The 12,838-nt window shown below is 41.3% G+C and overlaps 1 protein-coding gene across 2 annotated transcripts in view; it reads right to left on the bottom strand.

Moving 5' to 3' along the window:
• The window catches only part of prkcbb (protein kinase C, beta b), a 108,891-nt gene extending 98,170 nt beyond the window's left edge, over positions 1-10,721 (bottom strand). Inside the window, exons 1-2 of one of the 2 annotated variants that reach the window (XM_082531635.1) lie at positions 10,255-10,721; positions 8,944-8,975 (exon numbers count right to left, since the gene is read on the bottom strand). In XM_082531635.1, coding sequence (XP_082387761.1) covers positions 8,944-8,975; positions 10,255-10,433 — 211 coding nt within the window. In that variant the 5' untranslated portion in view covers positions 10,434-10,721. The remainder of the gene's footprint in view (positions 1-8,943; positions 8,976-10,254) is intronic. The other variant, XM_082531634.1, reaches the window with a different exon arrangement.
• Positions 10,722-12,838: the final 2,117 nt, after the last annotated feature.

Here is a 12,838-nt window from a genome sequence, read left to right as displayed (position 1 = left end):
ATGTGTGAAAGTGGATCAGAGCAAAAGGAGCTAGTCCTCAGTGGCAAGTAAAATTAGACTTTGTTTCACACACGCACACACACACAGACACGCACACCTGTGGAATAACATGTGCACTCACAGAGATACAGCAGATAGCCACCTCTGACGGGCTGATGAAAAACCACAATTTTAAGCTCAGCTTCTTGACTTTCTCTCTTATTCTGTATAAAACTGAACATGCAGTGGTACACACACATGCTGACATGAAACACACTCTCAGATATGTTCACACATTGGTAGATGCGCACGTGCACACACACACACACGCGCACGCACATGTCGGTTCTTTAATGTGCTCAACTTTAAAACTGAGAAGAGGAAGTCATGGGAGGAAACATACTGGGTGTTACAGTGAAATGACTACGTGAGAACACTTACTACAAACATGGTCTTAGGGTGCAAAAGTTACCAAACTGCAAGTGAAAAACTGAAACTAAAAATTTCAAACAGCAAATTAAAAAGACTTTAGCCTCTGTGCATTTCCTGTGTTCAAATGTAAACATCTGAGCAGCACTACTCCTCTTAAAGTCAATAAATGTTGATATGATTATGACAACACGCGTATAACCACTTGGTGAATTCACTTTTTCAACATGTTTTCTGTTCCTGTATTTACATTTACACCTATGTTGGACGCAAACGCTTTATTCTCGGGAGTCAAAATAAATGCAGTAGTAGAATAAAATTCGATAAAATAAAATAAAAATAAAAAACAGCAGCATCTTCTCCAGTAGCAATAAGCCGAGTGAGACTTCCCACCTAAAACATATGATTCATATTATGTTGCAGTGTGCCATGGGCTTAAGCTGTTTAGGAAGCAAGCTTGTTGTGTCTGAATAACACAGGGGAATGATGGAGAAATCAATGCACTATAATGCTGCAATATTTTTGGCCCTATCAATAAGTCGACTGTGGCTCGCTTTCAGAGCTATACCCACTACAGAGGCATGGCACAAGAGCCCGCACAATAGTGTTATATAACAGGAAACTCTTGAAAATGGTACGCGTCTTTTACGCTCGATCACTTCATTCCACTATCTCGACAAAAACACCTCGGCCTCTGTCACTTTTTAAACCTTACCTTTATTCTGCTGATTTCCACCGTTCTCCCTTCACACTCCCACGCGTTCAGCCCTCCCTCCTCTTCCAACCCCTTTTCACCACTTCCCCCCTCCATCCATCCACCTATCCATCCATCCTATTTGTTGGTACTCTCAGTGGAACACTTTTGCTATTTATAAAAGCATCAAAGCCCACAGCTTCCAGCACACAGCCACTTGAGAGAAGAAGGGGAGATAGAGAAAGAGGTGGGGGGTAGAGAGGGAGGACTAGTAGACACAAGGAGCAACACGGGCAAAGAAGGACCACGGAAAGCTAGAGATATGTGTAAGTAGGGGAGGAATAAAAATGAATGCACAGGATGTGAGTTAGAGAGGAAAGACCTGTAGGTGAAAAGAAAATGTTGGCGTCTACAGGGCTTAACGGAGGAAAAAACAGCACACTGGATTACAGATGTTCTTAACCACTTTCGTTCATGCAGGATCTCAGTGATCTCACCATCAGCGCGACGCGTGCTCATCCGTGTCCGTGCATGAAAACCCAGTGTTTTTATATGTGCGCGTGTGTGCATATGTGTGTGTCTGTGTGTAGGAGGCAGGTTGCAGATCCCGAGACCTCCCACCCACACAGGTTGGAGTTGCAGAAGCACCTGAGCTGCATTCGCCATAGCCGACAGACACTGGTGTTTGCAAATATTCACTAAGTCATTTGAACCTGAACAGACTCATGAAAAGCCAGAAGACGTATTATGTGATTCCAGAAGAACTGCGGGCACCGTGCCCAACAACAGCTTTATGGTAGATGGTGAAAGCCAGAGACCACTCGGTTAAACTTGCGCACAAAAGACGGCATGAGTCAAAGGGAAGCTTGAATAGAGCCCTTGAATGGTGCTTTTTATATACATTTTTTTCCCCGTTTGAAAAGCGCTAATAGCTGCAGCAAACAACACCTTTATGGGCTTGTTTTAAGTGCAATCTACACTCTGTGCCTACACCATTTCATCTTCCCTCTCTCTCTCACCTCTTTTCTACCTCTTCTTCCCTGTCCATTATCTTCTCTGCCTGGCAAAAAATATCTCCCACCTATCTGCTGGAGTGTCATTCCAGCATACCTTTTTCTCTCATTTTCAACCATTTGCGCTGGTTTAATTTATTCCACTTTTTTTTTTAGAGTAGATTAGTGCAGAACCAGACCATTTTACCTCTTTGCAGTTCTCTTTATTCAGAGCAGATTCTTTCAAATCAAACGCACACAAAAAACCTCACTTTTGACTTAATGATATCATCAGCAACACAAATAGCACAGCAGTGTGTGTATCCAGGCGTCACATTGCAAAATGATTACATACGGGACGCTAAATATAAACATTAAATAAATTATGCAGAACTTGGTGTGCGTCTCCTCTATATCTGTGCTAATTTATCCTTCCTCTATCTTTATAAATTCCTCTTTCTTTTGGCCTTAGCTTCATGTCTTCAAGTGAGTACGGTATATTCTTGATAGGTTTCATTATTACAAAAACTGAAGGATAACTAAATATTTCATACTTTTCCCCCCCTGCAAACACACAGTCCTCCTCTTCCTACGCCCTTCCCACTCACTGTCTCCCCCTTTCCTGACTCCTTCTCTTCCCTCTATGAATTCCACCCCCACTTCTTCATTATGCCTTTCTTTGCTTCTGCCTCCACCCTTCTCATCTCATCATGCTTATCTTCCATCCTTTCAGCCGTTTTCTCTGTTCTCCATCTAATTCTCTGTCTTTCCCTCCTTATTCCCCTAGTTGCAATGTTTACCACACTTCCTGCCACTCACTGTCCCTTCCACCCCTCTCGAGCTCTCCAAAGGGATAATTTGTCCATTAAGTCTGTGAGGAAACAGTGGAAGATACTCAACAGCCTGTTACAAACTGAAACCCTACTCATTATTAACATGCTCATTTAGGAACACGTGTAGACACACACACACACACAAGCAGAAACCAATCACGTGGAAGCATTAGCACAGGCACAGTTTTGCACAAGCAGCCATTAAGGAAATAAGTGCTCACCAGCTTATTAAATGGAACACGAGGCACGTGCATGCACACTCACTCCCGACTCAAAGAAGTAGGGAATACGCTCAAAAATCGCACAAACGTGGAAGCGCGCTTCTTAGAAATACCACATTGCATAACACAAGCTGCTGCTGCCCTTTGAATCCCACAGTCTCTCTAGTGTATGGACAACAAAACGGCAGAATCCCACTGAGGCATTACAGTTTATTGTTTACAGCAGCAACACTACCGAGGCAGTCAGCTGCTCCAACCCGCAACACTTGATACCGAGACGCACAAAATGCAAAACAGAACCAGCCTCTTTATTCATGTGTGCAGTAATATTAGCTGCAATTCCAACAGATGGGAGTGCCTTGGTGTTTAATTCTTTATTAATAGTCATAGGAAAAAAGCAAAAAACAAACAAACAAGAATTAAAAAATACTGTACGCTCTATTTGTCTCATCAGCCTGTGTCTGTTACTACAAGTCTGTTTATAATCGATTCACCCTGACTCTACCTTCATGATGACGAACTCAAAATCTCTGGGGCTTGGACTGCTGTTGGACAAAACGTGGAATTGGGCTTAATTGGATTTAACTTAAATTTAGGCTCTGGGAAATTTGGATATTCGTCTACATTTGCCGAGAGCTGATAGACAACAATGAGGGGCCAGGGCACAGTCACCAGCTTGAGCTGACTGAGCATAACCACAGTAATGTGGTTTGTGAACTTCCACCATGAACCCTCCGCTCTGGCAATTTGGCTACTGCTGTCTTGTTTTTTGTTTTGTTGGCCTGACAAGCAAGAGGTTGATGTCACTGAGAAACTGAGGGTAACAAGCCAGCGGCTTGTCAATCACAACGTAATCCTGCCCTAAAGCAAAGCCTGCTGTATTGAGCTCTTTGATTTACAAGATGAACACTATGCTGTGTTAAATAAGATTTAAGACGGGCAATTTATATCATAAGCACATAAGGAGAGTGTGTACAAAGGCAATAAATTAGGTGAGAATTTAAGGTTATTTTCCAATAATCGTACATAACGTACATCTTTTTGCAGCTATGGCAGTCGCCCTCTGCTGACCATTAAGTCATATATATAAGTTTTATTTAATTTATTAATAGAAATTAATTAATAAGACCACAGGTTTAAGGCATGTTTGCATTGGATTCACTTGTCAGACAAGAGTCCTGGACTGTGAAGCAGGATGTCGGCTAAATGAGGTACCTGGACGTCCCAACAGACACTAACGTTCACCATCTGAGGATGAAATTTAAATCACTCAGACCTGAGCGAACTTTAGCAGACAGGTTTAGGTGAAAGTAGGGGTTACTGTAGCTCAGGAGGTAGAGCAGGTCATCTGCTAAACGCAAGGTTGGTGGTTCGATCCCTGCAAGCCAAATATCCTTGGGCAACCCGAGTTGCCCCAGCTCTCTAATGCATCCGATGCCTCCATAGGAAAGCACTGAGAAGCTTAAACAAGAAGAAAGCACTTGTGTGAATGGGTGAATGTGGCTTCGGTAGAGGTATCAGTCCTGTCTTCCAGGTAAGAGATCAGCATACACAAAACTACCACCTACTGACTAATCTGCTCTATGGAAAATAACTTCAGCATTCCCAGAAGAGGACAGTAGCTTACAGAGAGTATTTGAACTCTTTTGGGTTTTCCTGATAAGCCATTACCATAACTGAGAGATTAAATAACTTCCAAACCATTTCATGCTTATGTAGTTATAAAGTGACATAAAACAGAGAAAAACAAACCTTTGCACTTGCTGACCTTAAATAAAATATGCAACTCATTTTGTCTACTTCTCATTTTAATTTTTTAAATATGTTCTTTACTTCCCCTTTGGCTGCCTGCACAGCTCTTTTTCGGTTCTTTGTCCGCAGCTGCATTTAGAGCAGGGTGTCAAACTGGACGGCTTTGAAAAATGAGAAGGAGGGGCAACAATTTGGAACTTTTAACTGTATTTTTATGAACTTTATAATTTTTTCCTGCTGATAAAGACTTCACCACTGTCATTCATACTATAATAAAGTAATTAAGTAATAGTTAAACAATTAAATGACAGAAAGGTTCCTTTGTTTCCAATATTTACTATACAAATGTCTTTTGTTTATTTCACAAAGGATATGCTGTTTCATAGTACAGGCCCCTGGAGAGTGTGAATATCTTATATGCAGTCTATGGTTTCAGAGCCTCCCAGTGGTATTTAACTATGTTCAGTGCATTTACTCAGTGTTACTGGGGATTCATCTGTGGTAAATCCACACCGTAGGTAGGTTATAACCTGCAAGCCCTCTGAAATCCTACCTGGGGATTTATGCTTCAGCAGGAAAGCTACATTGCAACCTCAAACCCCTCTGTAACCTACGATGTAACCTGACATACTCCTGTGCATTTCTGGCTACTTTTACACCACAGTTTTTGAATTTATGAGTTATAACAATCATAGGATTAAGATAAGGGCTCACAAATATCAAGAAATTCCTGGAAAGAGATTGCTAAAACTATCAGAATGGATGTGAGGTACGAGGACAAAAAGTCCCAGCATTTTATTTTGTATCATAGCTGGCACCACCAGGACACAACCACATGGTTGGTAACACGTAATGCACCAGCGCAAGCACAAGTAGGTCATGCTGTAGGCCCAAGAAAATTCACAGCATAAGTCTAAATCAGCCGTCACACTCACCGACAACAAACATGTCACAACTATCATCACAACAAAGCACAGCTGAGACTGGCACTGGCACTGCACTCACAACCAGTGCTACCAGTCCAGTAACTACGTGGTGCTGTATTACGATGCTGACTGAGATTAAATATAAACATTATTTGGGAAATAATGCAAATCTTATTGAATTGTCATTCAAATGCAGTTCTCAAAAAAAGAGAGTCGAGAATTTTTTAGGGAGCTTTGTGCTAACACTGGTGGTAGTTTCAGTTCCAGTTGATGTTGTTAACGATAGCTTTCCCTAACCAGTCGCTTCTGATAATGTGTTAACAACAAACAACAGCTAAATGCCGAAAAGCACTTAAAGTTATCTTTGCTAATGGGGGGAGAGAAGTGATAGTGATGCATATCATTTCTCTCCCCCCAACTAACATCCAAACATCTGATCATTTGTGACGCAGACTCTATACCACATCCTTCGTTATCATAAATACCACCGCAAGCTGCTGCCTGCTGTTCTTTAAAACCAGCTACACTCTCTATTCTCATTCTTTGATTGTCATCTGACCATCTGCTTTGCAGCAATAAACAGGCATATATAATATCTGCAAACCCTCCATATCATATGGAGATAAATGTTCAAGGGTCAGACAGTCTGTGAGACGAGAATCACGAGGTGAGGAACAGGTGAACAAAGGAGTCGAGAGGAGAAAAAGAAAATCACAGCGATCAATCATAAAAATGGAAGCAGGAGATCGATTCATACACACCGTGTAGACCGGGAATGTCAAACTCCTTTTATAAAGCCCGCTTTGTTCTTATGTGGGCCGCACCAGTGAAACTCCAGTGTCAGTGTGAGATGTTTAATTACGCCTTTAATCAGTGAGATATTTAATATAAGACAAAGAATTTCAACAGGTAAAGTAAAGAAATGCTGGTGTTGCAAATGAAATAAATGTGTCAGCATGACTCTTTGAGCTTAATTTGTAAGGAGCAATGTGTAAAATCACAGAAATCCATAATTTAATTACTTTTCATGGGTCTGTGTAGGTTTTCAGTCATCCAGGTCATAATAATTTGAGGATTCCTTTCTTTCCAAGCTCCTTAGAATATTTTCATGGGCAGGAAAAATCCAAAATTTATGCCCTCTTTCACATTTTCCAAACCCAACCTGTGGGCTTTATTGGGGTCTTTGCTGGGCCAATTCTGGGTCCTTATAACTAACTTGTCCACTGTGGTCTATAGTGATTTATCTTTGAGAGCCATAAAAACCATTTCTCTAAAAAAAAAAACGTGTAGTCACTGTGACTGGTATACTTGTCTTCATTCACATGAGCTCTCTCCTTCTGAATCTTCTAAAACTGCATGTTTTTGCGCGTCTGTCAAAGAAGCACGACCACGACGCAACCTAAACACTGATCCCTTACCTCACTGCCAGTGAGCGGATGTGTTTCATGCGTGTATGAGTGCGTGTGACCTTGCGGAGGAATTCCCTTTCTCCCCGAGCTCTAAGGAAGTGATACCCTGTTCCAGACGGACAAAAGGGTCAGAGAGCAACTCAGGACACACAAAAACACCCACACACTTTTCCAAGGAGGAAAGTGCAAACTAACGATGAGTTCTCACTCACAACAACACGCATCCATGATATTTTCCATTAGATAAATCTTTTCCTTTTATAATCATCCATTTAGCCACTAATCTCCTCCCAGCTCTGGTATCAGGACACACAGGTGTTTGCAGCACACACACTCCTTCCTCTCCAGAGGCGTTTAGGGGCTCCTGCAGTGCAACATTTCTTCCAACAAGCAGCACGGATGATATTGACCCGTTACATACACACATGGGACAATTACCAGATAACCTGCTGCTATGCTAAAGCACACCTCTTCCATCCCACAGCATATAGAGGGCTGCGTCTGAATGTTTCACTGTTGCTAGGAGACGTAAAAATCCTTGAGCATCCAGTTGGCAGTTAATACAGTGGAAAAAAAAACAACAACACAGACTTCAAACAAATTGAAAAATATAAATGCCAAAAAAGCACCTCCACATTTTTGCCACGTTCCTGTGGTCGTTTATATCATTTCCTGTGGCAAAGGCTGCAAACTCGGACACAGAGTCTGTCCACAGTACACTAGGAGACGACGGACAAAGTGAGGATGAGGGACAAAACTGGCAGGGAGGGATGAGAGAGGAAAGAAAAGTGCCTTTTTTTTTTGCATATAATTCAAATGTCAACCTCAACATAGAAGGTCGTAAATAAGGCCAATTCATTACTCTCTTGCTTTGAGGAGGGTTTTTTTTCCAGTGTGACAAGTCAAATGGCACAAAATTACATACTTTTTCTGATGCAGACATACGACAAAACGTGACAAAAGGTTGTTTTTTTTCTGGTGAGAGTCTGCAAGGACATATTTCATGAGTCTAGATCACCTTCCTGCTGTCTACATATCTTTTCCCCACTGAAATAAAGAAGCAGAAACACAGTTCTAGGTTATTCTATTTAAAAGAGAAGCCAAGTCTGCAGCTTTGTTTACACAGAAAATTGGACATTTTCAACAAAGATGACATACTTTAAAATGTCAAAATTATCTTTGCCCGCTTATTCTGTTCATCAGATTTTATTTTTACTCCCAAAGGGTCGAGGTGTTATTCTTTGCTCTCATGAAATCCCAACATACTAGGACTTTAGACTGCTGTGCCTTTGATTAGCTGCACACCAGGGAGGCTGGCCGGCCTGTTGAGCTAGTTTTTACCTGACAAATGAGCTTTGGAAATGGTGCAAAAAATATAATGCACTGTACCACTTATATCTTTACCAAGTTCCTATTTTCTTTTGGGGGTTTTTTTGTTGTTGTCGTTTCAATGAAAAACTGCTGTTACTTTCTTCAGTGGACGTTTCCTTCACAAACAAGAGCTTGGGATTTTCTCTTACTCTAGGAAAGGAAAATGAAAACCCAGGAGAAAAGGGTAGATGGAAAAAAGGGAGCTTGTAAGATGAGACAGGCAGAAATAAGAAAAAGGTAAAGTTGAACAGAAGAGAGGAAGGGGTGACAAAGTTTTCAATTCAGATTCAGTAGATCGGTGACAAATAATGTGTGCGTGTGTATTTAATTGTCCTACCTTGACACTGAAATCCCTGCTTCCCAAAACCCCTGTGAAGAGAACAAGCACACAGAGAAGTTAAAATGTGCATCCGCACACACACACACACAGAAAAGGAAAAAAACTGAACAGAAACTGAAACCTAATCGCTTAACCTTAAGATATCTCCATGGAAGCAAACGTTTAAAATGATGTTTCTGCCCAAAATAGCACACACACAACCACACACATGCACACACATACAGCAGTGAGGTTTGCAAGCACAGAGGTCGTTTAATTATCATGTAAACAGTTTGCTGGGCAGGTACTGAGGTTACATGCTGACACTGACAAACACCACACCTAGTCAGTGGTATGTGAAACGCTGAGATTCCCACAGGTGGACACACACATGCATAAACACACAAACACACACCCAGGCCAGCTGATTTTCATACAGTGACTAGAAATAGATAATCTCTCAGGGCCTGAAATCACTTGGTGCTCCCATTGTTCTTTTATCATTGTGCTTATTGACCTAGATAGATAGATAGATAGATAGATAGATAGATAGATAGATAGATAGATAGATAGATAGATAGATAGATCATCATCTGGCCATTGACAAATTTAAAACGCTTTAGGGAACAGATAATAAATAGCCCTGGAGTATGGGGCTCACGGTCTAGTAAACCCCGGGGGGGCTGCAGGGTGACCTGTCTGCACAGGTGACTGACAGAAACTGCAGGCGGAAGAGAAGGAGTGGGAGGAGGCGGAAGGCTGGACTTGTGTCAGGGCAACACTTTCTTGTTACCACTCAGGTTATCCGTGCTGGCAGCGCTTCATTCCTTCCTCTTTTTTCTTTTCCTGCTTTCTTTTCTCTCAGTTCCTCTGCCTACTTAATAGCATCAAACAGTGGTCTGCAGCTATTCTTTTTATATAAAAAAAAAACTTTAGAGCTACCCACATATATTTCTCTAGCTTCCTTTCTGCCCTACCTAACGCATATAGTATCTACAAGTACAAAAATAAGACGGAAATCGGTCTTTATTTTTGCGAAAACTAAATCAAGTCCACCTCCCACTTCTTCTTCCTTTAAAAAAAAAAAACAGCATACATCATGATACCGATTCTTCTGTCCCTACTTTATTTATCCCTACCTTTTATTCCTTCTTTTGCACCACTCACTTAGCCTATATAAATAAAAAGTGCCTTATCTGTACACAGTAAATGGATTTACCGTCTTCTTTAACAGCACCAACACAAGCAGTGACTTAAGTTAAATACTTTTTCTTTTTAAAAAAATAAATAAATATGAACTCTAGGTCCATCCCTGTTCCAGCTCCTCACCAGATGAAGTCGGTGCAGTGGCTGCAGAAGGTGGGCTGCTTGAAGAAGCGCGCGATGAATTTGTGGTCCTTCACCTCGTGCACGTTCTTCTGCCGGAGAGCTCCCTGGCGCGCGAAGCCCCGCATAGGCTCGCGGGGTCCGTCCTCCCCATCACTGTTGGCCGCCGCCGAGTCTGCCATTCTCCCGGTGTTTTCAAGCAGCTGCCTTAATGGTTGTTGGAAATGAACTACCTCAAGTTGCAGGTGCCAGAAACAGACGCTCTCTGGAGAGGCGGAAAGTCTTTCTTTCGTGGGTTGTTCCGAGAGGAGGTGTTGTCGGCGGTGCTGGGACCAGCTTATGGATAGTTTTCGGTAGTTTGGTTATTTTTTTCCTTCTCTGATTAAGTTGTCTTGTCCTCCGGTTGAGCAGACGGCTGCCGCTACACTGCCTCCCCTCTGCTTCCTCCTTTTTTCTTCAAAGCGCTCTGACAGCAGAGAGAGCGAGCGAGCGAGAGAGGGAGAGGGACGTCAACTATTAACATTATCTCATTTGCTGTGGCAGCTCCAATAGAAGCAGCGCGCTTTAACTAATCTGAAATAGAAATGGTGTTCAATTTAGTTAAGTTCACCTCTGTTTATATAGGCACTTATACTGTAAGATAAACACCCGACAATAATGCAAAGAAAACACATTTGGCGACAGTGGGAAGGAAAAACTCCCTTTTGAAGGGAAGACGATTCTGTTATAAGGGTGGGCAGTCATGTGCAAAAGACCAAAGACAGGCTGTGGATAATAATAGCAAGATTTTAACTGCAGATAGTGAGGAAGTGAAGAAGAAACACTAAGAGTGTTTTCACGCCTGCAGTGCTCAGTTTGTTTAAATAAAACTCTGGTTAGTACAGGCGTGAACACAGTAATTGGCAGAGGTGTGGACTCGAGTCACATGACTTGGACTCGAGTCAGACTCGAGTCATTAATTTTATGACTTTAGACTTGACTTGAAAAAATGTTGTAATACTTGTGACTTGACTTGGACTTTTACACCAATGACTTGGGACTTGAATTGGACTTGAACCGGTTTACTTGAAAAGACTTGATATTTTACCCCAAATATAAAATTTAACATGCATATTATATAGAGATTGAAAATGTGACGTCATTCACGGGTAGAACCGCAAAGGATTCTGGGAACTCGTGGCAAGCGGTACTAGCGCACGCAGGCTTTCAATTGAAATCAGTCACACAGCGATAAAAAGAAACACAAAAATGTCAAGAAGCTGTTGTATTATTAACTGCAATAGCCGGTCGCATGACAGCCACGGGAAGCCGACGAGTAAAGAGATCGGTTGTTATCGGATTACGTCGTTGAAGAGAAATTGTTCGAGCCATGTTTCCAAAGTAACAAAGACGCAACGGATGGTCTGGATCGCAGCCATTCAAAGATCAAATATAACGTCCCAGAACACTCCAGCTCACAGGTTAGTCTGCTCCAAGCATTTACACGAAGGTCAGTGTCTTTTAGTACTTAATACGTCATTTTCATAACATAATTGGTGATATAGGTTACAAGCAAGTCTGGCGCTGAACAGAAATTGTCGCGCTATGCTCCTTTATTTATTGTGCATAAATAGTGAATTGTCCTGACACAATATTGCGTTTCGCTTCTGTTATTATGGTACATTGACAAAAACATATACTTTTATTCACAGGATAAAACAGTTTTTTGTATCACTAATTGCCCAGTACGATTACAGCATACAGTATTATTGTCACTGCTACATTTCTGTGATGCCTACCAGAAATTATTTCCACTACTAATTAATTACCGTTGAGCTCAAAGGTCCTATTAATAAACGGTTAAGGAATGTGTATTTATGACGACGATTTGTGAGACTGGTAAACTTATGATATGTACGATGGTCTTTACTTTCTACACGGTGCATTTCAAGGTCCTGTACCCATCCGTCGGTAAACTGTACCTGGGCTTGTTGCAGTGACCGGAAGTTACTAAACTTCATGAGTGTATGCACTCACTCCAAGAACCGTATGATTATAAATATGCATATAAATATGCTAAGATGAGATAGCTGACTTCATCTAACTAGCAAATGTTGTCCAGGCTACGTTGGTGATGCAGTTTTTTTTAATATGTATGATATTTTTGTCATGCGATTTTAAAGCCGGTCCTACAACCGCATCCAAGAATAACATGCAGCTTATCTCAGAACTGTCGGTGAAAATTATTCTTGGAGCTAGGTTTAATTGAGCTGCATTTTAAAGAGGTGCAATTTCACAATTTGTGTATATTTTCTAAGTTCACTATTTTGTCATGTGTTGAGAAAAACACAGATTAAAAAATTACATGGTCTAATATTTACATTTAGCATAACTGCAACATTATTTTTTCGTTTTTTTTTTTTTAAAGACTCGAAAGGACTTGAAATTCAAAGTTTCAGACTTGTGACTTGACTCGGACTTTTACACCAGTGACTTGAGACTCGACTCTGACTTGCCTGACATTACTTGAGACTTGACTTGAGACTTGAGGATAAAGACTTGAGACTTACTTGAGACTTGCAAAACAATGACTTGGTCCCACCTCTGG

This window comes from Aulonocara stuartgranti, assembly GCF_965226115.1.
Source record: "Aulonocara stuartgranti genome assembly, chromosome: 4".
Lineage (NCBI taxonomy): Eukaryota > Metazoa > Chordata > Actinopteri > Cichliformes > Cichlidae > Aulonocara > Aulonocara stuartgranti.
Note: the sequence above shows the minus strand (reverse complement) of the source record. Positions and strands in the feature narration are given on the sequence as shown.